Source organism: Onychomys torridus, chromosome X, assembly GCF_903995425.1.
Source record: "Onychomys torridus chromosome X, mOncTor1.1, whole genome shotgun sequence".
NCBI lineage: Eukaryota > Metazoa > Chordata > Mammalia > Rodentia > Cricetidae > Onychomys > Onychomys torridus.
The window spans coordinates 1,739,799-1,767,671 of record NC_050466.1 but is presented as its reverse complement, the minus strand read 5'-3'; the positions used below and the strand labels follow the sequence as shown (position 1 = coordinate 1,767,671).

At 39.8% G+C, this 27,873-nt stretch overlaps 1 protein-coding gene across 1 annotated transcript in view; it reads left to right on the top strand.

Moving 5' to 3' along the window:
- The window catches only part of Clcn5 (chloride voltage-gated channel 5), a 155,740-nt gene that overhangs the window by 76,283 nt on the left and 51,584 nt on the right, over positions 1–27,873 (top strand). The window contains exon 3 of the mRNA XM_036174985.1: positions 23,120–23,266. Within this exon, the coding sequence (XP_036030878.1) occupies positions 23,120–23,266 (147 nt within the window). The remainder of the gene's footprint in view (positions 1–23,119; positions 23,267–27,873) is intronic.

The following is a 27,873-nucleotide window of genomic DNA, read 5'->3' as shown; positions in this document are numbered from 1 at the left end:
GTGCTGTGATTACAAGTATACTGCCATGCCTTGCTTGGGAATTGAACTCAGGTCCTCATGCCTGTACACTAATCATACTCAGATAGTAACCTGAGCCATCTCCTCAGTCCTTCCTCCCCTGGGCAGCTTTAATGTAAAGCTCATTGTCTTCTTTCTCATCATAAATGAGTAGCGTGCATTCATTGACTTTGAGCCCTTTGCCCTGCTTCATGTCTCTGCTCCTTGCTACCTGGGTGAGGGCGCTATCTGAATCTGGGCACGGATTCTGAGAGCCAGAGCTTTGCGTTTGTAAAGGACAGAGCACCTCTCTATTCTCCTTCTGTGTATTCTACAAAAGCATATGGGCCACCACTTCTATCTGGGAGTCTGAGTTTGGCAGCAAGTGTAGAGTTGTAAACAGGACATACTCTTGCCTTGCCCTTAGGGAGCTTACAGTTGAGGTAGAAGAATGGAATTCTTTACCAGCTGTTGCATTTACATGCTTTAAGAGTGCATGGGTCACAGTATGGACTTCTTATTTCCACTGCTATTTTGCAGTCACACATGGAGTTATGAAAGAGAGAACATTCTCTGTTTGTCTGGATAGTCATAAATGACACTACACAGAACAAAACTTTTGGTTACACATATGCATGTGTGTGCATATACATGCACACAGGAAGGGCAGGTACCTGAGCCTTCTTGCCTGCTCCCCCTCTCGAATCCTTGGAACCTAGGTGTGAGTGCTGTTTTAGTGCAACACACCTGTTCAAGGATTCAAAGAGGCTGAGCCTTCTCTGCGTGTGAAAGGCCTGTACCTGTCCATTACACCTGCCACCTTTCCAACATTTGATTTTTTGTTTGCTGTGTGTCAGATCATGTAATGAGGAGCACACATTAGGTTTGTTACCTTTGGTGATAACCCCTGTTCCACAACGTTTGAATTGAACAAAGGCATTGGAAAGAAATGGAGTGTCCCCATCCACTGTACCCTCTTTCAACATGTGTGAGCATCCCAGCCTTCTTGGCTACCTTCCAAACATGTATCAGGCCCACAAGACTCTCAAGTATGATTTGGGAAGGATACTATTTTGCATACATAGAAGTTTTATCTGAGAGAATATGTCCATGTAAACTTTTCTTAGGGACAGATGCATACATAAATCAGAAGGGGTGTCAGTCTTGGGAAGAGGTGGTGATGCTTTGCTGGACAAGAACAAAAGAAAGTGAAATATTACGTATAGAACCACACAAACAGGGTCTTCTGCTCTGCTCATCATCTCTAATCCTTTGTCCCTGGGTGAAAATGCTATTTGTATGCAATGCACCCGGGCAAGGATTTGGAGAAGGTGAGCCTGATCTTCATGGAGAAGGACAGGAGATCTGTGCATCGTGTCTCATGTGTTTGATGCTTGCCTGCTTCCTTTACATCTTTTCTCCCTCCTATCCTCTTTCCTTCTACAAATACAATGGGTGTGGTACATGGAAGAACGAATGTGACAAATTGGGCCTCTCCCTACCTGTATTTTAAAGGTAGAACTTTGTCACCACCTATGACCCCAAACTGGTACTGGGGACAAGTGGGCACATATCAAACTCTGTATCAACACTCTGTACATTGCACGTTCTAGCTCTCACAGTGATACCTGTAAGGGAAACTCTTCTTTAGTTCAAATCTGGGTGGATGCACTGGACAAGAAGAGAAAGCCTTCTTGTTGAACCCATCTGTCAGGAGCATAGATGCAGGAATCTTTGCGGGCTGCACCCTTCCTAGTACTTGCTACTTGGGTGAGTGTGCTTTGTGACTGCAGTGCACCTGGGCACAGGTTCAGCCAGTGAGAGTCATCTTCACATAGGACAGAACACACCTACAGCCTCCTTCCACCGTTTCTTTGTCTATTTGTTGGGTATGGCAGGTACTCGGCTGGGTAGTGGTGTGCAGGAGAATAGCCACATAGGGTTCCTTCCTCTAGGGAGCAAATGGTTCAGGAAGCTTAAGCTGCTTCACATTCACCATGCTTGCATGGGTGGACCACAGCCTGGGACTTCACGCACACTGTCCGCATTGATTCTTCCGTATTTTAACACAATCCCATATAAATGCACTGCAGGCAGAGGAAAAGGTTCACAAACTTATGCCCGCTGCATGGATCATCTGACCTGGTTCATCAGCTACATTAATCCTCAGTACAAATGCTGTTTTACATGGTAAGTCCTGTCCAATGATTCCAAAGGAATGGCACCTTACCTGCACTTTAAGGGACAGAGCTCCTATATGCCCACACTCCTGTTCCTTTTCCTTCTTTTCACAAATATTCAGGTATCTACTAGATGGTAGGAGCTCTCTTGGTCACAGAGGATGTAGCAAGAATCAAAATGGACAGAGGTGCTACTCTATTTTCCTCTAGGAGACTAATAAACATACCAAGATCCTTCAATGTTATGGACTCAGAGGCTGCTGTATAAAAGAACGACTGAGATCTATATATTCCTTGTTTCCCATTCTGTGTGAATGACTTTGTGCAGGGTCTGAGAGATGAGATTTCTCAAACTGTTGCCCCTCCCATGCTCCCAGGTATACCTAAACACATGGGCCTGTGTGGAGAGAACTCATTCACTCACAGGAAGTGGGGATATGGAACCTATTGTGCTATCCGTCTCCTGCTCTCAGCATGCAGACCAGTAGACTGAGGGACTTTCCATCTACTACCACCACCACTCCCATTTGGAGACAAGATCTTACTGTGTGCCTCTGTCCCTCGAACTAACTCTTGCATGTCTCCCTCCCTAGGTCATCCTTTACTACACAGAGTTGCAGGCTGGCCTGGGCAACATGAGACTCCAAAAGAAAAGTGAATTTCATCCACTCATCCATGTTAAGAAGAGTAGTTTTATATCACATTTTTACTCAGATGAGATATTGCTAAGTAGTCTACACTGGCTTAGAACTTGCTTTATATTCCAGACTGGCCTTCATCTCCTGATTGATCCACCTGCCTCAGACTCTGAGCACTGGGATTACAGATGTGTGCCACTGTGACCAGATGCTTCATGTTTTAAATGAAGCTTCATGTTTTAAACCATTTACATCGGTGATTCTGAAAGTGTGATCCCTGAACCAGCAGCATCAGGATCACATGGGAAATGGTTCAGAATATGGAATTCCACTCCTGACCTATTAAGTCATAAAACATAGTTGCTATTCATTTTAAGCCTTCCAGTTGATTCTGGTGATCATTCAAGTTTTAGAATCCCCGAATCAAGTCAGGTGAGGGGATGCAATGAAAAGCATACCCCTCTTTCTCATATATGTTCATGCAGGCTGTCAAGGAGACCCTCATCTCATCCCCCTACCTTCTCATCCCCACACTTGATGAGGACATGGAGGTAAATGAGTATATAACAAAGAGAAGAGAAAAGCCTTAGCATAGTTTCTGTAGGCATGTGCCTAGGTACTGTAAACACACACATACTTGGTGTACTGTGGGGGACCAGCCTCCACCTTCACCTGGGTACTCTTGAGAAGTGAGGGGTAAGAGATTTAGATAGAAATATAGAGGGGAGAGAAACAGATAGAAACACAAGATAGCCTCAGGAGAGCCTGGATCCTTATCCACCGGCCCAGAATTTTATTCAAAGGGGGTATTTATAACAACGCCAAGGGGTGGAGCAAAAGACCTCCCCCTAGCACCGCCAAGTGTCGACCCTTCCAAACACCTGGTCCCCAGGCCCATGGTCCAATCATCCTCTTATGCAGCCCTGCTAGTAAAGCAAGCTCAGATCTCACTAGGAAATCTCTGTGGGCTCCCACAGTGTACAAACAATGAACTGCTCCTTCTCCCCTACCCATTGCATATTGGAATTGTGAATTCTCAAAACACCTCCTATATGCATGGATTACAGGAGAGTGAGCCTTGTCATCATGAGTCTTCTACCAAATAATTCAATTAGCACGTGTCTATTGCTCACTCTTGCTGTACCATGCATTGTGATGCGGGTGTTCTTCTGAGGAAAGTAGCTTTCTCCAGGACTTCTCTCCAGAGGAGAGATGTGTGGTGAAAGGTGGTTTCCTACTGAGAGAATAGTCATTCAGGGAGCTAGGAACTAAGCTCTCCCATTCTCTCCTACATATACATGTCCCTTGTGCATGCACATGTGTAATATATAGAAGTGTAGATGTGTTTCTCTGAAAACTTAAAAGGCAGGAGAGAAGACATATCATTACTTACGCTTATCAGCAGGAGTGTGAACTTTTCTCCTACACAATAAAATTCATATCTGTTATATAGGTGTCTAAATCCCAGGTTTTATTCATGCTTGCCTGTTCTTAAAGCTCTGGCATGAATATTGTCTGGTTTGTTTTTAAATTTGTTTGGCTTTTGAGACAAAATCTTGCAATATAGTCTGGCTGGCTACAATTCCCTAATTTTCCTGCTTTGGTCTCCTGAGTTCTGCTAGTAGAGGCCTGTACCGTTTTGCTTTGCATGAATGATCTTGTCAGTACATTGGGCTTATGCAAAAGATACAAACCCTGAGCCTTGCCCATGTACAGGAAAAGCCCATGCACCGCTTCTCTTTATTTTTCTTGTTCCTTTAATGGGTCACTTGTATTTGTATTTTGTTCTGGCCATCCATCCCTCTAACATATTTATTGAATTCCTGCTGTTTTTAGTGCTACAGTGAGCTAAGCTGCCTGTGATGTCCCCTTTATGGTGTATGGGGCCTATGGAGCTTAAACTCCCTCAAGACACCAGATTCCTGTGGGTAAATGAGCTCAGGCTATGAAAATGGAGGCTATTTTCATGTGTCCACACATGCACACATAGTGTGTACCTGTGCACACACATGTGATATATACATCCAGACAGAGCCTTTTGCTTCTCTGTCTGTCAGTGTCTCTGTCTCTGTCTCTCTCTCGTCCTTATCTAGATATGAGTGTTATCTTGGTGAAGCATCTACTCCAGGACAGTAAGGGGGGCTTTTTACTTCTCATAGAAGAGCAGTTACCTGTGAGTCAATGCTTCCTCCATTCTCCCTCCTCAAGTGCAGATTGAGCACTTAGAATCTGCTGACACGGTGCCAAGCAGGTGGTAGGCCCCAAGATAGGCTTTCTCCTACTCTCAAAAGAGATGTGTAGGGGAATGGAATTTCCAGTTTGAACTTGGTGGTGAGTACAAGATGTGACTTTTTATCTACTGAAACAAAGTGTAAGACTTCTCATTCTTGATCTCCTATGGGTGTATAGTACAGCATATCTTTTCCATATTGACCACTCAAGGTCCGGCTCCTTCTCCCCTGCTCCCCCTCTCTAATCCTTGCTATCTGGGTGCTAGTGCTATCTCAATGCAATGCACCTGGGCAAGGGTTCAGAGAAGGTGAGCTTATCTGCATCAAGAAGGACAGAGACCCTGTGTGTCAGCCTCTACTCCACTCCTCCCTCCCTCCCTCCCTCCCTCCCTCCCTCCCTCCCTCCCTCCCTCCCTCCCTCGTGTAAATAGTTGTTTGCATGACTCATGTATATCAAGGAAGATCCTAACAATATTTAAGAAATCTTAGGCACTCTGGTGGTCTTCTTTATAGATTAAATATCATTATAAAACCTTCAGATCCCGTTCCCTACTTCCTTTCAGCTTAGAGGTGAGCATTGTCTCACATATGGTCTCCAGCTAAGGCTTTAAGTCCCCTGTGTAGCCAAGGATCTCTCATTCCTCCTGGCTCTCACCCCTAGCCCTACCCTCACAGGGTACTTTAAAAATTACATTTAGTTATTTTAGCTTATGAGCATGTATGTATGTATACCATGTACATGGCCGGTGCCTGCAGAGGCCAGAAGAGGTGCTTGGCTCTCCTAAACTGGAGTTACAGGTGGTTGTGCACCACCATGTGGATGCTAGGAACTGAACACAGGTTCTGCTGGGAGAGCAGCAAGTTCTTTTAATGGCTGCGCCATCTCTCCAGCCCCCTTACAGGGTACTTTTTAAAATCAGTATTTCCTTATGAGTAAACCTCTCTTTGGTCTACTTAAGTTTTTTTCTTTTAACAGAACTATTTTTGGGGAGTAGTTTTAGGTTTCCCAGAACAGCTGAGAGGAAATCAAAGTTCCCATATGCTTCCCACACCAGCGTTGTCTGTTCTCCTGTTAGTGTTGCACAGTTGTTACTAATGATGGACCAATGTTAATACATTGTAATATGTTGCAAAAGTCCATAGTTTATATTAGAGTTTTTTTTTTATTTGTTTGAGGTATTGTCTTGCTATAGAGCCTAGCTGGCTTGGACCTCAAGATCTTCCTGTCTCAGCTGCCTGCGTTTAGAGGCCTGCACCATTACACATGCCATCTTTTTTTTTTTTTTTTTTTTTTTTTTGAGATAGGTTCTCACTAGGTTGTCTAGTGTAGACCAGAGCTTTTGGGATTGAGCTAGCCTTCTTAAGTATTTGGACACATAAGAAGGCACAATGTGCTTGGCAGGGTTTCCTCCCATGTTGTATATCCTATGAGTCTAAACAAATATATATAATACAATATATCCACCACCTACCATTATAGCATCCTTTGTGCTCTGCCTGTCCATTCTATTCCCCTCTCCTACCCTAAATCCCTTGAAGCCACTGCTCATTTTATTGTCTCCACAGTTTTACCTTTTTTAGAACATACATCATTGGCATCACAGTGTCATCTTTTCACAAGGTTTTCTTTTGCTTATTTTTATGCATTTAAAGCTTCTTCGTGTCTTTTCATGGTGCATGGCTCCTTTTTATGAATTGTTGTATTTGATTTGCTAAGGATTTCTCCAGTATTTCCACATCCATGTTAAATAAGTGACACTGGTTTATAGTTTTCTTATAATTTCTTTTCTGAAATTTTGGTGTTAGGTTAATGCTGGCTTCATAGAATGAAGAAATTGTAGAGAACTAACATGATTTCTGCTTAAATGTGTAGTATAATAGAATACACTGGTGAGCTCATTTGTGTATTCTGGCTTGGAATTTTATTACTGATCCAATTTATGTAAATCATGTAGGCCTGTTTAATGATCTAGTTTTTTTATATGAATTTAAGTGGATTGTACTTTTGAAGGATTATTAGTTTATTTCATATAGGCTATATTAAAGTATGTAGACATAGAACTGTTAGTAATGTGTCTTTTACTATGTTTTAAATGTCCATGTACCAATGGTGGTGGTCTTTTTAACTTATTTTTGAGATATAGTCTTGCTATATAGCTTAGGCTGGTCTTGAACTTCCTATGTAATCCTGGTTGGCCTTTATCTCAATGACTCCCTTGTTTCAGCCCTCCAAGTTCTGGGATTTCAGGCATGTACCACCATACCAAGCTTTTATTTTGTCTTTGATATTAGTGATTTGTATCTTTTTTTTTAAATTGGTTGATCTGATTAGGAGTTTAATAATCTTTTCAAAAAACACATTTTTTATTTTGTTGACTTTTCTGTTGATTTGTTAGTCAGCTTTCCATCACTGTGACAATATGTAGGGAGGAATCAACTGGGAGGGAGAAGTGTTTACTTTGGTTTGTATTTCAAAGATTTCAGTCCATAGTGGGCTAGCTCCATTACTTTTGAGTCCAAGGTAAGGCAGAGCATCATGGCATGTAACACATGGTAGAACAAAACTGCTCCTCTCATGATGGCTGGCAAACAGAGAATGTGAGGAAGGGACAGGATCAGGATATACTCTTCCAAGGGGCTGGGTTCGTACAGTGCTTGCATCGCATGCAAGATGGCCTGGGTTCAACCCCAGAACTGAAAAGAAACGATGTATTCTTCCAGGACATGTAGTGAAGTAGGCCCACCTCCTACAGTTTCTATTACCTCTCAGTAATGCCATCAATTATAAATTCATTGATGACTTCATCTGTTTGTAAGGTCGGAGTGTCCAAATCCAACCACCTTGCAAAAGCTCCACCTCTGAATACTCCTGCTTTGGGAGTCAGGCTTTCAACAATAAGCTTGGGGGAGCATTTCAAATGCAAACACCCAGTCCTCTTCCCCTTCTCTAATTTTACTCTACTTGTACAGTTTGTTCTAGTTTCCTAAAGTAGAAATGTGATTGATTTTTACGTTTTTCTGCTTTGATTTGACTTATCTATCCAGTTTGAAAATTTAGTTTTACCACATCCTACATTTTCATTTACCACATTGTCTTCTCTCCTCCTTTCATTTTGATTTTTTTGTAGTTTGGCGTATATATCTAGATATAGGCTTTTTGGTGGGGGAAGACATTTATCCTTTTCAGTGTATTTTGAGCTTTCTGGACTTATGTTTGGTGTTGATCATTAACTTGGTCATTATTATTTCTCTCTCTGTGTGTATGTGTATGTATGTACACGCCTCCATTTAGTAACAGTAGCATGCCAGCTAAGCATTTTCATTTTCACAATCCTATTCATGCTGAAGTAGTACCTACTTCTCAGGAGTGGCTCTGTGCAACATTTTTTGGCCTCCTGAAATTCTCTTAGCCCCCTTTGAAGATACCTTAAAATTTATGAGTCTGAATGTAGCCATTATGAGACCATTAGTTCTGCTGCTTGTGAGCTGCCTGTTTTTCCTCGAACTCACAGAGATCCTCCTGGCTCTGCCTCCTGGGTGCTGGGATCAAAGGCGTGTGCCACCACCGCCCGGCGAAAAGTCAATACATTTTTATTTAAGGGATTCCACATGTAATTCCTTTGCCTTTTGTTGAGGTCACTGAAGTTCAAGATTTCTCAAAACAGCCTCCTTTCAAGGAACTGATGCTTAATCCAGTTGTGATATCAGCCCTCAATTCTTTCATTCTTTTATCTGTCCATAAATTAAAGACATATTGATGACAACTTCAGGTTCTTTGTTGGAAATATTTTGTGTCAATTTCTTCAAACACTTTCAGAGTCATTTTTAAGATAGATTTGTCTCTCACTTTCTGATATCCCATATATCTCTTGATAATTGAGTTCAGATCATACTCATTCCCATCACACTCAGAATACCATGGATCTGTGGGTAGAATATGGCAATGCTTCATTGAAACACAGTAAGGCAGACATCTTCAGCTCCTGACTTCATGCTGGAAACAGGCTTCATTTCCAACACTATCATTCTTTTGAATTGTCTTTCTTATGTATCAAAAATTCATAATGGATAATGAGTTCTGGGTTACGAAAGAGGATTTTTTTAATATTTATTTTATTTTTTGAAATTATAATGTAATTACATCATTTCTCTTACTTTTCATTCCTTCACACCCCCCATATCTGTGGGTATAAGAACAAATTTTAGAGTATAATTAGGGATTATGCTGGTTTGGTAAAGTGGTAGTTGTAGGTTCCCCTCCGTGATGACTCCATGACTTGACTACCCCTGGGTCATTGGCTAGGTTTCCAGTAACAGACATGGTTTCCCTCTTGTGGAGAGGGTCTTAAGTCCAAGTAGAGAGTTGTTGGTTACCACAAAGATATGTAAGCGACTGCTACACTCATAAGGCTATTACTGTACCATTCTGATCATTGTTGTGGTTCATAGGTGTCCTAGCTGGTTAGAACTGTTGGTTTCTTCCCTCCCGTGGAAACTTGCTTGACCATTTAGTGTGTTCATTGCAGCTCTATTCATAATAGCTAGGGAATGGAAGCAACCCAGATGTCCATCAACAGATGAATGCATAAGAAAAATGCAGTACATATACACAATGGAATATCAGTCTGCTGTGAAAAAATGAGATCATGAGATTTAAAGGTAAATGAATGGAGCTGGAAAAGATTATCCTGAGTGAGGTAACTGTCCCAGAAAGACAAACATTGTATGTTCACTCTCATATATAGATCTAGTTTCAAACCTTTTACATGTTTAACTTGGAAAACAAGTAGAAACCTGGAAACTAGAGGAGCCCTTTAGAGGCTGGGGCAGGATAGTAGATTATAGGTAAAATGAAACCAGGGAGGTGGAATACTGGGGGTCTAAAGGCCAAAGGGAGAGGTGAAGGACTATGGAGGGTTGTAGGGAGTGGAGTAGATAGCTAACCCAAAGGAATAGTGTATAAAGCACTGTATGGAAGCCTACTGTCTCACAACTCAATTAAACAATTACTTGAAAGATTGTAGACTACACGTGAAATGAAAGAAATGGGAGCATGCTGAGAGTAAAGGATTAAACAGGGATGGGGAAGGTGAAGAAGATGAAGGAGTAGTGGGTAGGTCAACTAAAACTAAGGATGCATTGAAAAAGCCTTGTGGAAGCCCACTAAGCTAATTTCAACATTTGGGTGGACAATGCAGCTCTCAGACTACATTGTTATTAAATGCAAGGCATGGGATGTCTCTCTGTGAGTTATATGTTCTTCATGTATGGGATAAATATGATATTCTGTGTTCTTTTAAATTTTATTGTATTTTACTTATTTACTTTTTTGACATGGTCTTACTCTGTAGCCCAAGCTGCACTAGAACTCACTATGTAGCTCAGACTGGCCTTGAACTTCTGTTGACCCTCGTGCCTCTTTCTCTTTGGTTTTGTGAGACAGGGCCTTGATACGTACCCCAGGCTGGTCTTGAATTCTTGGCAATCCTCCTGCCTTAGCCAGAGTGCTGGATGTGTATCACACCTGGATTTGTGTTCTTTTTATGATCTTTTTAAAAGTTTGGCATTTTTGTAGTATAGTGTATGCTCTAATGCCATGTTTTCCATTGTGATGTCTGGCATTTCCTCAGTTACCAAGTTAAAAGTGATTCTTATATTTGTTTTGCTTCTGGTTTATCAATATTTTTGATCCATTTTTATAATCTTTTTTTTTGAGACAGGGTTTCTCTGTGTAGGTTTGGTGCCTATCCTGGATCTCGCTCTGTAGCCCAGGCTGGCTTTGAACTCACAGAGATCCACCTGGCTCTGCCTCCTGAGTGCTGGGATTAAAGGTGTGTGCCATCACAGCCTGGCTATAATCTTTTCTTAATCCAATGCCAGTAAAATGATTATCATTTCTTTCTTCCTCTCTCCCTTCATTCGTTCCTTCCTTCCATTCTCTCTCTCTCTCTCCCTCTCCCTCTCTCTCTTTCTTTCTTGGTTTATTTCAAGACAGGTTTCTCTGTTTAGCCCTGGCTGTCCTAGAACTTGTAGGCCATGATGGCCTTGAACTCACAGAGATCCACCTGCTTCTGCCTCCCAAGTGCTGGGATTAAAGGAAGACCTGTGCCAGCACTATCTGGCAGATTATCATTTCTTTATAGAAGATTAAAATCTATAAAACTAAGCCTGTCATATTTTATTGAAGAAAGTACATATATTAATATCTTTGCCTACTTGCTCACTTAGATGATTTTCAATAGCATGATATCAAGTTATATAAAGGTTGCCACGGGGACTTTAGTTTAGAATATAAATCTAAGCTAGTCACAATGGCACACACTTGTAATACTAGCTACTTAGGATGCTGAAGCAGGAGGACCATGAGTTCCAGGCCAGCCTGGTCTATATAATGAGTTCTGAGTCAGTCTGGGCTACAAGGAAAGCCCTACCTCAAGCAAAACGAAGTTATCATATATAGATACAAAATAATTCAAATGAGGTGCTTTTATTCTTGCTATATTTAGGTTTTCTAATGTATTGGCTGTGTCATAACCAGAAGACTCATATTCTTTCCACTCCCTCCTTCATTTTGTTCCTTAGGCTGGTATATATGTTCCTTGGGAGATGAAAGCTTATTTACAAGCACTTTGGGCAGTTATGTATCTCTGTATTCATTACCATTTGTTGTGAAGCAAAGGTTTCTCTAATTAAGACTGAGAGTAGCATTTGTTTGTGGATATAGAGATATGTATTTAGAAGGCACCTTGATGATTTTTATATTTTTATGTTATTTTTAGCTAAATAGTGGTAGTAAGTTCCCCCATAGGGAATGAGATGGCCTCAGCTATGGCTATATGTAAAAAATACAGCTATTATATGTATTATTTAACCAGGCATGAATTTCCTTTGGGGGAGCAGGCCTCAGAACCAAGGAGAGAGTGCTTTGTTGCCCCTCTAACAGTCATGCCACTATTGTGCAAATGGACACATTTTGCCTAGTAGGTTATATTGTAGTTCTTAGGGTCCTCACCTGGGTAAGACCATCATCCTGCCTGCCCCAACAGTCTACATTGAAGTGTCTTTCATGTTGAGAGCTGGCCAGCATGGAGGAAGCTTCCAGCTCAGTTATAGTTTGATTTCTCTATGTTACACGCAGGTCTATGTGTCTTCAGCAATGTGTCTTATCAACTAGTTCTGGTGGGCAACCAAAAGGTGTGGCAATAGCCTATATTGTTTTGGGAACCTCTATGACCTCCTTGACCAACAACTTATGAGGAGGTACTCCACACCTGGAACTGGTTATTAGAGATAGCATTAGTCAGCCATACAGGGTATCACCCTTTATATTTTTAGTTGGCTTTCTAAGTAATATGTTTTCATATAAATAGATACACACAATTCATTTTAGTTAGCCCTCTCTCCCCATCCCTTTGTCTCTTCCGCCCCCTGCTCCCTCCTTCTTAAATTTCCTCTCTGTTTTTATATCACCTGTGTTCTACTATGTCTTCTCTCTTGAAACATGTCCTACCTCAACGACCCTTTTCTAGCTTTCTGACTTTTTGCAGCTATCCTAAGTTAAATACAGAAATCTAAAAACTAGAAGCTAGGATCTGAATATGAGGGAGAACATATCATTGTGTTTGTCTTTCTAGGCCTGGGTTACCTCACTCAGTATAACTGTTTCAGTTCCATCCGTTGACTTGCAGGTTTCATAATTTCATTTGTCTTTACAGCCGTGTAAAATTTCATTGCGTGTGTAAGTACCACATTTTCATTTTCCATCCGTTGATAGATGGCCAGGCAGTCTCCATTACTTAGCTATTGTGACTAGAACAGCAATGAACATTGTTGAGGAGGTATCTCTTTAGGAGGTTCTAGAGTCCTTTGGGTATATGTTTAGGAGCAACACAACTGGCTCATTTGATAGAATGGTTTTTAGCTTTTTGAGGCACCTCCATACTGATTTCTATAGTTTGCACTCTTAGCAGTGAATAAGGGTTTGTATTTTCTCACATCCTCTCCAGCATTTGTTATTATTTGATTTCTTTAGGATAGCCATTCTAATTGGTTATGAAATGCAACCTCAAGGAAATTTTAATGTATATTTCCATTATGGCTAATGATGCTGAATATTTTTAAAATGTTATTAGTTACTTGTATTTCTTCTTTTAAGAATTATCTGTACAGATTCATGGCCCACTTTTTATTGGGTTGTTTGTCTTCTTGATGTTTATTTTTTGAATTCTTTGTATATTCTAGATATTAATCTTCTGCTGGACGTATATCTGGCAAATGCAGAAGTTCATGCAGCTTACTCTCCTCTAGTGCTGGAATTCCAGGCATGTAATTCCAGGCTTGCCTTCTTGTTTTAAGAGGAATGATATTTTGATTATTGGATTAAATTCTAGTATTCTACATCATGTCTTAAACAATCCTCTACATGGACTATTTTCAATGTTTTAATCCAGAATGAAAGTAAATTAAAAATCTGTTCTTGATATCTGCTTGAGCTAATTATGAATTTGATTTTTTTTCTGGTTTTGAGGCTCTTTTACATTTTTCCTTTTTGAAACTGGGTCTTGTTGTATAACCCAAATGTGTCCCAAACTTGGAGGGATCCTTCTGCCTGAGTCTCCCAAGTCCTGAGATTATAGGCATAGCCTACCACACTCTGATGAATTTGACCCTTTGATCTGTTTTAAGACTTTTCATTGGTCATGTTGGCATTCTTCTTTATAAGGGCGGAAGGATTTATTCTGGCTTATGTTCTGGGGAGATCATTTCATCTTGGTCAGGAAGGCGGCATGGCAGCAGAGTAAGCCACCAGCTGTTCACACTATCTGTCAGATAACTGATGCTGGCATTCTTTCCTGTGATTCCAGGCTTGCATTCCTGAACTAATTCCCTCTTAGAGCAGGAAAGTCTTTCAATGAGATTTGATATGTGGTTTTTTAAATTTGATTTATGAATTTTATATGTAGTTTTCAAACTGGAAAGGATTTATAAACATAGTGTTGTCTTTGTCATGATATTCTTGACCTTCTAGGGTGCTTTTCTAGATACTTCATTACCACACTTACTTTATTTCTGCTTGCTAAGATCGCTTCTTACCATGGGTCTCACCACACTTGCCTCCAACTCAGGATCCTCCTTCCTTAGCCTCAGCTCTGGTTTTACAGCCATGAGACTATCCTCAGTTCATCTATTGCACTTTTGAAAGTCTGTGTAACAGAACGAAGAACTTTGAGATAAAACTAAAGAAAAACTAGTCTTTTAAGAGAAGATAGCATATTGTTTTGATTTATCTGAAGTTTTAAAGCCATTTTGAGGAAATCATCTAGAGTATATCCTGCTTATTCATTTGTTGGGAATGATCCAAACACTATAGATTTAGGTTGTCAATTCTTTGAAAAGTATTCACAGAAAAGATTAGCTTGTCATTTGCTACATTTCACAACTGTCTCTGGCTGATGTGACTTCTTCCTCCTCTTATCAATTGTTGTGCAAGTACAGCTTCTCCCAGTTTAGCTCTTACAAATGTCAGCAGTCTGTACAGTGTGGTATGTGGGTTCCCGAGACCTTTGTGGGGGTGGCTACAAGGTCAAAAGTATTTTCATGGTAGTGTTTAGACATTACTTGTGTTTTCAACTCAAGCATACATTGGAATATTCTAGAGGCTAGTTTATGTATGGGAAAATGCAGTTATCTTTCAAAATATATTAATGTTAATGTATTGAGTTAAGTATTAGTGTATTTTATTTGCTTATTAATTAATCATTTATTTATTTAGGAAGGGACTCCAATGGCTTGGAATTCACTATGTAGCCCAGGATGGCTTTAGAATCATAGTAATCCTCCTGCTTTATCCTCCTGACTCCTGGGATAAGAGATTTGAACTATTGCACTCAGCTTACATTTAAATAAGTGAATAAATATATATTTTAAACATTTATTAGTTTTCACTTTATACAGCAATTATCTATAGATATAATCCACATAAGTAAAAGCTATTTAGAGTCCTCCATAATTTTGAATACTAAAGGGATCTTGAGATCAAGACATTTGAGAACTGCTGCTTTGGTACTGCCTGTTTAGACTTCCCATCATTTCTCAAGCTCCTGCTCACTTGTGAGGATGGCCCTCCAATGAAGACTACATTGTGAGGAGAAACACAGTGATTTTCTCCTGGGGATTTATACTTGCAATTCTGATAGGTTAAGGCAATCCTTAGGATTAAAGATTATCCTAGACCTCTGAAATAAGTATCTTTATATCATCTCAGAGATTAACATCAGATATCCACAGTTCGTTTCTGCTTCTCAAAATATGATAATTAAAACAGCAATTGGAGTATAAACTAGAGTTTTTTTGAGCCCTCTGTTTGTGGCAGGCACTGGAGAACACAAGTTTTATGTAACCTTATAATAGAATGATATTGGAGCCTAGAGGGCATTTCCTGGGTTTTTATGTTCTTGTGTTCTTGAACAAAGATTTGGACAGAGATACCTGGATAATAACAGAAGAAGACAGTTTATTGAGTGAAAAGGGCTTTCAGAGTGTATAGGTGGGCCAGAGCTGGAGAAAGTCTAATGGTGACTGCTATGCAAAGGGTTAAAATTTTTAATCCCTGTACCAGAGGCTTTTGGGTCGTTTGCATAGCACACACTTTTTTCCACACATGTTCTGTTACAAGTTGGACTTGATGTATTGGGGCTTCTGGTTTTCCCCCCACTCCCTGTGTCATTGGTTACTTTCATGTCCTAAGCTTGATACCTCTGAAACTTCCCTCTCTCTGGCCTTTTCTCCTTCTTCCTCAATCCTGGCTTTGAATAGAGTCAACAGAGAGCAGATAGTTTTCCGTTTGTGCCACCATAGCTTTCACGATCACAGTTAGGAAATGTTAAGATTTCATTGTAAATAATAATATTCTTACTGCTTTATTTAAAATACATGTAATGCCACTTTTCCTGTGTCTTAGTTGCTTTTCTGTTACTGAGAAGAGACACCATGGCCAAGACCACTTATAGAAGAAGGAGTTTATTGAGGCGTACAGTTTCAGAAGTTGAGTTCATGAACATTATGATAAGGGAGCATGGCAGCAGGCAGGCAGGCTCTGGAGCAGTAGCTGAGAGCTTACATCCTTGATCCACAAGCAGGAGGCAGAGAGATAACTGTCAGTTGTGTGGGCTTTTGAAACCTTAAAGCCAGCCCCTAGTGACATTCCTCCTCCAACAAGGCCACACCTCCTAATTCTTCCAAACATCTCCACCAACTGGAGACCAAACATTGAAATATGTGATTCTAGGGGCCATTTCTAATTTAAACCACCACACCCTGCTTCCTCTAACCACATTCTCCATTTTTCATATGTACAATATTTGGCACCTGTACTTACCCAGAATGTCATTCGCAGGCCAAGAAATATTTTAGTGGAACAAAAATGAGAACTGGAAAAATCTATTGCTTCTCTTTGCATGTTAGTGCTAAAATCTATGCTATACTCTGTATTTTTATTTAAGGGGTCATTTGTGCTGTTAGCTTACTTATGTGTTGGCTTATATATTTGTTTTTGCTAAATAAGTGTACTGGCTGGTTTTGTGTGTCAACTTGACACAAGCTAGAGGAAGGAGCCTCAGTTGAGAAAATGCCTCCAGTGATCAATGGGGGAGGACCCAGCCCATGGTGGTCCTGGGTTCTATAAGAAAGCAAGTCAGAGGAAGCAAGCCAGTAAGCAGCATCCCTCCGTGGCCTCTGTGTCAGCTCCTGCCTCCAGGTTCCTGCCCTGTTTGAGTTCCTATCCTGACTTCCTTCAGTGATGAACAGGGATATGAAAGTATAAGCCAAATAAACCCTTTCCTCCCCAACTTGCTTTTTGTTCACGGTGTTTTGTCACAGCGATAGAAATCCTAAGACAATAACTTAGTTGATATGGGAATATTAACTTCTTTTGAATCAGCATGTATCAGTACTCATAGTAAAACAGGATGACACCTACCAGCTGGCTCTTGTCTTGGTCTTAGTACAAATTCTGGGAAGATATACTCCTCCTTTCTTTCTCCCTCTTCCTCTTTTAAAAAAGTAATTCTTTCTTTTTATGATTATAATGTAATTATATCATTTTCCCCTTCCCGTTACTCCCTTTAAATCCTTCCATATTTATCTCTGCTCTCTTTTCAAAAATATGTCCTCTTTTTTCATTAGTTGTTGTTACATATGCATACATATTCCTAAATACATAAGTTCAATGGTAAGTTTTAATGTCAGTGGCTGCAGTTCTCCAATCGAAGGACAGTCTGACTGAATGAATCAAGAAACAAAATTCACCTTCCTCTTTTAAGGAAATCACCTACATTGAAACTAGAAGTAGCAAAACTGCTTCTGCTTCTCTCTTTTCTATCATACAGCTGCCACACTTGCTTCCCAGAATGATGTTTTTATCATTCTGCTCTTTGGAAACCACCATGACTCCATTTGGTTCCCCAAGCCCTCCAGATTCTCATAGACACTGTACCTGTATTCTAGTTAAGAGTAAATGTTAGACAGACATGGATCTCCAAGGCCTGGATCACTTCATTTCCTGGGCCTGAAATAGTCTCTCTCCTCCATGAAGCCTTTCTTTCTTTCTTTCTTTCTTTCTTTCTTTCTTTCTTTCTTTCTTTCTTTCTTTCTTTCTTTCTTTCTTTCTTTCGTTCTTTCTTTCTTTTGTTCTTTCTTTTTTTTTTTTTAGCTTCTGAGCTTTCCTCCATTCTCCAAATGCCACCTGTATCTTGTTCTAACAGTCCAGCACAGCTGTTGTGTCATTTGAGGCTCTCCCCACCTAGATCATAAATTCCTGAAGAGTTTGCGACAGAGTCATAAACTCTTTGTGTATGCACAGATCCCTTCCCTGTTAGTGCAAGGTAAAGATTTGTTAAGTGTCAGCCATATACATGTGCTGATGAGCTGTTACCCCTTCCCCTCAACTGCTGTAAACGTTTATACTGAACACCTATGCTGAGACAACAAAAATGGGGACACAGTATAATCACAAAACTGAAGTAGAAGAGATTGTGCAGTCAACATGGGAGTCTGAACAAAGGAGTATTGAAGGAAAAGCCTGTTTGAGCTGGTCTTAGATGGATTCAATATCATTTCACCAGACTGAAAAGGAATGGGGATGGGGATGGGGATAGGCAGGATTCCACATAAAGCAGCTGGCTTTTGTAAAGAAACAGAGGCAAAAAAGTACAGTCATTCCTCCATCTCTATGGAAAATTGGTTTCAGAGCTCCTCCCCAAGATAACAAGTTCTTTTTATAAAATGACATACAGTATTTGCATACAATCTATATACATCTTTCTTAATCCTCTTTCAGTCTTCTCTAGATTGTTTGTGATATTTAATACGATGTAAATGCTATGAAATTATTTGTTACATTATATTGAGGTAATAATAACAAGAAGTAAAATTCTACCATTTCATCACCATAGAACTGGTATTTTTAAAACATTTTTGATCTGTAGTAGGTTGAATTGGCAGATACAACACTCATAGATACAGAGAGCCAAACTGGTGTGCGCTCTTTGAGGTATAACCAATTTGTGGGAGTAGCAGTGGGCCTATGTCAGTTCTGCTACCCAAATACCAACCACATAACTTTCTCCCCATTTTACCTCCCCTTAGCCTTCTGTTGCCTGACAAGGTCTACCTGCAACAACCCCTGTAGGTTTTTCCTGGCATGCCCCAAATTCTGCCTGTCTTCTCACTTGTAGCCATCTATAGCTTTGATTTATTCCAGATATACCATTCTTTGGACTGAACCATCATAGTGAAGTACAGGTATTATGGAAAGATCCTTGGACTTGGAGTTCAAACATCAACTTTAAAAATATTATTTGTTGTTTGTGTGTGTATGATTTTAGGGCTGACCAGTTTGTATTGGATAACCAACAGAATCAGCAGATTGTATTTATATAATTGTGCACATATGTATATATGTAACAATAAGAATCAAAGAAAAAGAAACCAGTTTGAGAGTGAGGGGTGCATGGCCAGGGTTGAGAGGGGAAGGTGATGTCATTGTATTTTAATTAAAATATGTTAAAAGACAAGTGAAAATTAATTAGTTAATTAATTAGTTTTGTGGTGCTGGGGCTTGAATGTAGAACCTCACTTAGGCTATGCAAGTGCTTTACCACTGAGATATGTTCTCATCCCTTCTAATACTTTTTCTTTGAAGACACACCTCACTAAGTTTTCCAGTCTGGCTTTGAACTTACTCTATAGTTTATACAGGCTTTGAATTTGCAATCCTCCTGCTGTTTGAGGTAGCTAGGATTACAGGATTCAACCACCTGGCTCAACTCAAGTGTCAGCTTGAAAGGATTTTGTTTATTCATTCTGATGCTTTATTTGTTTTTCTTTTGAACATCTTCATATCTGCAAAATAAGTGTAAGCGCTGTATCCAAATAAATTACCCACATTCACCTCTCTGGCTGGTATTATTTCCTTTGTTGCACTCCCACTCATTCATCCGTTTTGCTTGGTTTACTGTCTTTCTGTGCATTTACTAAGGCAACATTCTATAATACAAACATTGAATCAAATGGCTGCTTCAGGAGCGCTTTAATATGAGCTAGCTCAGTTCAGCTGGGTTCTTCCATGGCAGTGGCTTACAGGAAAGACTGTAAGGTTCCTGTGGGGAAACTGACAAGTTTTCCAGCTACTCCTTTGTTAGGTCTTCGCTGGTGTTATTATTTTGTTCTGATGACTTCTCAGCACACTAGCTGCACACGTCTGAAACTATGAATACAGGATGCATTCCAAAGCCAAACGTAAATTATTTTTGGACTTCCTATACTGTCTTTCCATGATTTGTATGGTTAGTAGAGTTCCTGGAACTGGGGATTTTAAATCACATTTGGAATGAAACATATAACCACAGGGAAAGAAAGAAGGAAAGGATTCTGTTACCTTACAAATTCTTTGGCTTTCTTTCAGAGGTATCCACCATATGGGCCCCCCAGGCATTTAATGTTTTCTCCTCCTCCTCCCCCTCCTCCTTCTCCTCCTCCTTCTTCGGCTAAGTCTCGTGTATCTCATACTGGTCTCAAACTCTGGATCCTGCTGCCTGGTTTTCCTAAGTGCTAGAATTAATGACCTGTGCTACCATGCTTAGCTTCATTTAATAAAATTAAATTTCATTAGCTACTTTGTTAGCCTGTTTTTTTCCTCATCAGCTAAAACAAGGTTTGTTTCCAGTTGAGAGTTTTAGAAATCTAGAAAACCTCACTAATTGAGATTGAGGATGTTTTTGTAGATTCATTGCAAATATCAAATTCTACGATCAAACAGCTACTAACTATAATTACTGATGACACTTGCATTTAAAAGGAACACTGGCATGTGTGGGGTGGGGGGAGAGGGCAAGGATCATGCTTTCTTGGGATTTTATGATTTGTGTGTAAATTAATGGTTTTCCTGCTGTTTTTTCATTCTTGTTGACTTTGAACTGATAACAACAAAAGTGTCAGGTGGCATTCTTAGGAAGTTAGGAAGAGGAAAGTAGGGTCTGTGGATACATATTAATACCCTTTGTCAAAAATGCTGGAGAGTAATGGAGCATGCTGGTACATGCCTATATTTTCACTAGTGAGACTGAGGAAGGATAATTACAGGTTCAAAACCAGCCTGGGCTACATAGTAAGAACTCTGTCTCAAAATCCACAGCACAAAACCAGAAATGCTTGCGACCAGAAGCTTCAGATTTTGAAATATTTGCATATATAGTAAGATGTCTTTGAGATAAGACTCAAGTCTAAATAGGATACTAATTTGTATTATATGTAGATTTTGCATAGTTCAGAGGTCATTTTATACACTATTTTAGTACACTTCAGTTTGACTGCAGCTATCAGAGGAGACATGATGTGGGATTTCCATTTCTGGAATCTTGTTGGAACTCAAAATGTTGAACATTTTGAAGCATGTAAAATTTTTGGATCAGCAATAGTCAATGTACAGTAGGTTTCCTTAAAGGATGAACTGAAGTAAATGAATCTTTTATCTCAGACAGATGGGAGCTGGGGTCAAGTTTAAAGTACAGGTTTTATTTATTTTCTGTTTTGAAAGTTCATTATTTCTGTAGAAAACCTGTGCATGTAGCTGACCTAGGTTAGGGAATCAAGCCCAAGTGGTGTGAGAAGGTATGTGGCTTGGGGTGTTAGAGTCTATACACATATGTATGTAACAACAATTAATGAAAAAAGAAGCCATGAATTTGAAGGAAAGCAAGGTGGGGCCGGCATGAAGAAGTTCCTACTGGACAAATTTTGGGAAATTTGAACATGAAAATGACAGCAATGGGTTTTGAGACATTAATTAAACAAGTATTCTGCTTACATGCAAATACATAATGGTTAAATTAAATATTTTATAAGAAAGAATTCATTAGTACCAAAATATCACACCAGAAACTAATCACTGTTAGAAACTGACATTCTGCTGTTGTTCTTCTTAGTATAGGCCTAATCCCAGTACTTACAAAGTAGAAGCAGGGAGATCAAGAGTTCAAGGCTATCTTCAGCTACATAGTAAGTTTGAGGTTAGCCTGAATTAAGAACTTATATCCTAAAAAGTGGGAGATTGCCTACAAAATAATTGTGACTTATAATCTTCAAAACTGTCAAGATCATGAACTTCGAGAAAGGACCCAAGAAACCATCACACATGGGTACCTTTCTGTCACTTTTCAGTAAGTTTATAGTTTTTTGAACATTTGGAGACAATCTTTAATCAAGGCTTGCCTGGAAATCATGGCAATTGTTATTTTTCCAAATTTTGAAACCCTCTAAGATTAGTTGAAAAATTACAGAAATGGGAAAGAGCTAGCAATTAATTAATAAAGAGATATTTGTTTGAATAAATCCACTGAAGTCAAATTCTGAGCAAATACAGAAAAACACAGCTATCAGAGAAAACCCATAGTTAGGTGTTGTAGCTCAATCATAGCATGTTTGAGGTCCTGAATTCCACCCTTAGCATTACATTCCCCTCACCAATACTGATGGAGTTAAAGATTCAACACCACATTTCCAGAAAGGGGATGTGTTCTAGAGGAACAGAACCAATGGAATGAATAATATGTATTTAAATGGGATTTATTAGATTGGCTTACAGAGTAAAGTCTGGATAGTCCAAAAATGGCTGTTTTACATCAGTCAGGCTGACAATCTGGTATTTGCTCAGTCTGGGAGGTTAAGCTGGATATCTCAGCAGTCCCAGTCTGGCATTGAAGGTCTGGAGGATTCCTGGAGAGCTACCGGTCTTCAGTCTATGTTAGATATCCGAGGAATCTGGGTCTATTATCAGTGAAGGAATGTAGCAGTTGTAGCATCAGAATAAATGAACTTGCCAGCCACCGTGAAGGCAAACAGGCAAAAAGCCAAGTTTCCTTCTTCCTGCTACCAGAGGGTGCCACCCACATTTAGGATCAAGAAAATTCCTCACAGAGATGCCCAGAGGCTTACCTTTCAGTTGATTCCAGTTCCAGATCAAATTGACAACCAAGATGGACGATGGTTAATGATATGACAGAGAATGTGGTTTATAAGAGTCAAAGTCATGGTTTAAGCCATCACCCTTGGTTGTAGCTGTGGAATATATTTTTCTTTTTTAAATTTCTTTTTAGATTTTTACATGTTATTTTATCTGTATGAGTGCTTTGTTTGCATGTATGTACATGTACCACATCATGCTTGGTTCCCACACAGGTGAGAAGAAGGTATTGGTTCCCCTGAAACTAGAGTAGTAGATGGCTGTGAACTACCATGTGGGTGCTGGAGACCTAACTGAGGTCCTCTGCAAGCACAAGTGTTCTTAACCACTTAGCCATCTGTCCAGCCCCAACTGTTGTACATTGTATGTGCATGCCTAAGTGCCTGTCTGCTGCGAAGTAAATAGTAGTAAGTTTATACTGCATAGTGTGAGTGCTTTGAGAAATAATAAGCTGTGAAAGTGAAATAAGCCCTGAAGTTGGCACAGTGAAAAAGAAAAATCTGTCAGGGGCTAATTGTTCATGGTGATGAGCCTGGTGTTTATTTTTCTACACAGGAGCCATGGATAACAGAGGCTTCCATCAGGGGAGTTTTAGTAGCTTCCAGAGCAGCTCTAGCGATGAAGACTTGATGGACATCCCAGGGACTGCTATGGATTTCTCCATGAGAGATGATGTGCCTCCTTTAGATCGAGAAATAGAAGGTACCATTATTGCTAGTTTTCCAAATATTTGCAACTTATGTACAGTAGGCACACAGCCTTGCAACTTTTAATACATTCTTCTTGCCAACACACTGGCAGGATATTGCATTGTCTTGACCCATAGAAAAATTCCTTCTTGCTATTCCTTTGATTTTAGACCTCTGTCCCCTTTAGTCCTTGATGTCACTGATCTTTTCTCTGTCCTAGTCATTTTTTTGTTTTCCTTTGAGGATATCACATTACTGGAATTTATATTATTTTACTTTGTGTGGGGGGTATGGAGAGGGTGGGACATGCATGGGCCATGGTGTGTGTGTAGAGGACAGAGGCTAACTTAAGAAATCAGTTCTTACACCATGTAGGTTCTATGGATAGAACTTAGGTTGTCAAGCTTAGCAGCAAGTGTCCTTCATCTTACTAGCCCCCTGTTCTGTGTCCTCTTTTGAGACTGAATTCCTTTGCTCAGCTCAGTGACTTGGAAATTTATCATTTTCTTGCTGCATGCATACCCAGGAGTGGAAGCTTTGAATTATGGGGTAAATGTGTATTTGACTTTAAAAGAAAATGCCAAAACACTGTTCAAAGTGCCTGGGAAATTTTTGCATCTTAACTAGTTCTATATGAGTGTTTTGTGTGTTCTGCATCTTTGGCAGCTCTTGTTGTTATCAGTAATTTTTATTTTAGCTTTCCTAACAAGTATGTACCATTATCTCATGATTTGAATTTTATTTCCTTAATGGCTAATAAGGTGGTTTAATATCATATCATATGCTTATTTGCCAGGCTTATGTTATTCTCTTTGGTGAAGTAGGTGCTCAGATCTTATCCACTTTTTAAAACTGTATTTTCATTAGCAGGAAATCATCTGGAAAGTTAAGTGATATCCTAGTGGTTATTTGATTACCTCCTTACATTATCATTTCTATGGCTGCGTAGAGTGCACAGTATGGTTGTGCTTTAAGTTCATGTAACCAAGCTTCAATCGATGCACATTTTAGTTACTCTCCTCTTTTGTTATTCCAAGTAATGCCACAGTGAACCACTATATAGTCTATCTGTCTCTCTGTCTCTGTCTCTTTCCGTGTGTGTGTGTGTGTGTGTGTGTGTGTGTGTGTGTGTGTGTGTTAGTTACTTATCTGTTGCTATGACAAAACACCATGATCAGTTCAACTTACAAAAGAAAAATTTAATCAGCCTACAGCCTCAGAAGGTTAGAGTCCATGATGGTGAAGCAAAGACATGGTGTTAGCAACAGCTGAGAGCTCTCATCTTGATCCACAAGTAGGAGGCAGAGAGACGGGGTGGTAGAGAGAGACAAAGAAACAGAGACACAAAGAGAGAGACACATGCACAGAGACAGGGAGGCAGACAGAAAATTGGGAGTGTTTTGAAAACCCTGAAGCCCACCTCCTGTGACACACCTCTTCCAACAAGGCCTAATCCTTCCCAATAAGCTCCACAAATTAGGGGCCAAGCATTCAAACACATGAGTCTATGATGGCCATTCAGACCACCACAGTGTACATGTACATCTTTTAAGCATATGAGAGCATTTTTTTCATGACTGTATGCCAGTGTTAATTTCTTTCACCACTATGGTGTAGAATACCATAGTTTTCATCGTCAATGTGATAGGCTGAATAATTTCTATTAATACTTCTCTTTGTTTAACTCCTATTATTTGAGACAGGGTCTCACTATGGTGCTCTGGTTGACCTGGAACTCACTGTGTATACCAGGTTGACCTTGAACTCACAGAAATCTGCCTTCTGGATGCTAGAATTAAAGGTGTTCACCACCACCTCTGGCATCTGTCATTTCAAATTTCAGGATTTTTTTCTTTTCTTTCTATCCTTTTCGTTTTGTTTTTTGAGATAAGGTTTCTCTGTGTAACCCTGGCTGTTCTGGAACTCACTCTGTAGACCATGCCAGCCTTGAACTCATAGAGATATATCTGCCTGCCTCTGCCTTTCAAATTTCAGTTTTAATTAATGGATTTTAACATAGTTTCTTGCATTTGCTAAACAGTATAACTTCTTTTCATGAAGGTTTCCTGTCCATGGGTTTTTGTTTCTCTAATGAGCTGTTGATCTCATTCATTTGAGTCCTTCAATATTACTAATTTTTTTGGTATGATGTTGTTTGAATATAGTGTTCCATTTCTGCCTTCTTTCTTTCCTTTCCCTTCCCTCCTGACTTCTTCCCTTTTCTTCCCTCCCTCCCCTTACCTTTCTTCTCATTGTTTAGGACAGAGTCACTCTTTAGCCCAGGGAGGCCTGGAACCTACCATGTAACCCAAGCTAGCCCCTAACTTGTGGCAATCATTTTATCACAGCCTCCCCAGTGTTTATTACAGCAGTGAGCCACTGTGTCCATATTTTACAGTTTGACTGTTAATTTATTATATAGCTAAGAATGACCTTGAATTAGTGATCTTTCTGCTTTCATATCTGGAGTCCTAGGGCTATAGGTGTGTGCCACCAGTTCCACCTTGACTTTTTTTTTTTTTCAAATCTGCAAGAATTTTATCTGTTTCTTGTTGTACTTAGAAGGAGCCAGAGCCTACTAGTGTGATGCTAACCTTGATAACACAGTGATGCCCTGTTTTAAAAGAAATTCTGTAGGTATTATTATTATATGATTATTTGTGCTATAATCCTGTAAGCTCTTACAAGAAGAACCCTTTCATGTCCATGTGTCTGTGTAAAGGATTAGATTACACCAAAACATATATTCGAGCAGGTGTTTTGTGACACTATTTCTGGAGAGACTTGAACAGATGTCTACTTACCCCAGATAGGAAGCTCATGATAGACACCACCGAAGTCTAACTTGGTGAACCAGTGAGTTTTACTGGGGTTACTTACAGGAATAGAACGCCTCATGGACAACTGTGGCACTAAAGCCACCCAGCATAGGGCAGCTTAAAAACTGGAGCTCACTGCACAACTTACAGGCAGCGCAACAGATTGGGAGTGGTCTTTTCAGGCGGCTTGGCTGGCCTTTGCCTCTTCTAGGTGGTTTGCCTGGTCTTTGCTTCTTCTAAGTGACTTGGCTGGTCTCTGCCTCTTCTAGGTGGTTTGCCTGGTCTTTGCTTCTTCTAAGTGACTTGGCTGGTCTCTGCCTCTTCTAGGTGGTTTGAATGTTTTTCTGCTGCTTCTGCCAAGGCAGCTTGACTGGTCTGATCCTCTTCTAGGTAGATCAGCTGGCCAAACCATTCATCACTGCTAGTTTAAAAAAAAAAAGGTGGGGGGTCACATTTGGCATTCTCACCAAGTCCTCTTGTGTTTATTTTGCTGGCGATACAGAATCAGGGTAAGTAATTGCTCGTTCCCATTTCATGGGCTAGAAAAATGAAGCCAACTAAGATTTTTGACATTGCCTGTGATTGTGGAATGTGTTTTTAAACAAGTCGTCCTCCCCCGCTTTTCAGTAGATTCTTAGAAGTGTTACTTCTTGTAGTTTATTAAAATCTGTCCACATATAAAAATTAGTTCACTTACCATAGCAATGCATCTTTTGTTCCTTTGCTTTCAAAGTTTTCTTTCCTTATTTAGTGTCTTTACATAGGATTTCCTAGTGAAGAAGCCATTAATAGAAGAAAGGCCAGAAAGTCATTGAAACATGGTGGTGAAACTATGCATAAAATGCTATATACTGGGCATGATAACATGTACTAAAACAAAGATAAGTTCTGTGGAATGTAAAAGTTATTAAAAGTGGTTCTTATTTTCTAGATGGCTATATTGGAATTGCTTTATGAAGAATGAATAAATCAGTTATGCATGGCAAAGCTAAATGTATCTGAGATAGTCTGTAAATTAGAAAAAAACCATAAACACAGGGAGGGAGGGAGGGAAGTAGAAAATGAATTTGAATTACAGGCAAACATTCAGAGCTGTTCTTGTCATCCATCCATTCTTTTATTCTTTCCTTCATTTATTCATTCACCCATCAGTATTTATGGAGTACTCTCTGATAATGCTTCTGAATTACAGAAACAGAGTCTGCTTTTTGGAGGTCTAAGCCTCCCTGGATGAGGTATGTGGGTGGGGTGGTGGCAGTTTGAGCCGTAGGGGGCATAGCAGGTATAAGGCAGGATATCTAACTAGAAGTCTAGATGGTGTAACACTGTATACACTTCATGATCTTATCTTGGAGCCAAAGCACCAACAAGTGATTTCAAAGCAGAGGAATGATGTGATCAGGTTTGAGTTTTGGAAAATTGACAGTGTAGAGGGCAAATGAAGGGCAAATATGGGGATGGTGACATTTTAGTGCCTCAAGATTCTAGGTAAGAGAACAGATAGCTTGAAAAAGACAAGAGGAACCACGAGAAAGGGATAGTGGGTTCTGGAGAAATTGCAGGAGGTAAATTGAAAGGAACAAGGAGGTACTAGGGATAAAACAGAAAAGACTCAGGGGTAACTTCAGAGCCTGGACTGGTTATGGAGTAGACGGAGTTCTCTAATACCACCTGTGTCTTGTAACTTCCTAATGTGTCAGCGCAGAAAATGATCATAATAATCAAATGTGATAGAATGAAATACATAACAGGACTTGAAAACCACCAAGTAGACTATAAAGCAGTTCTGTTTGTTCTGCCA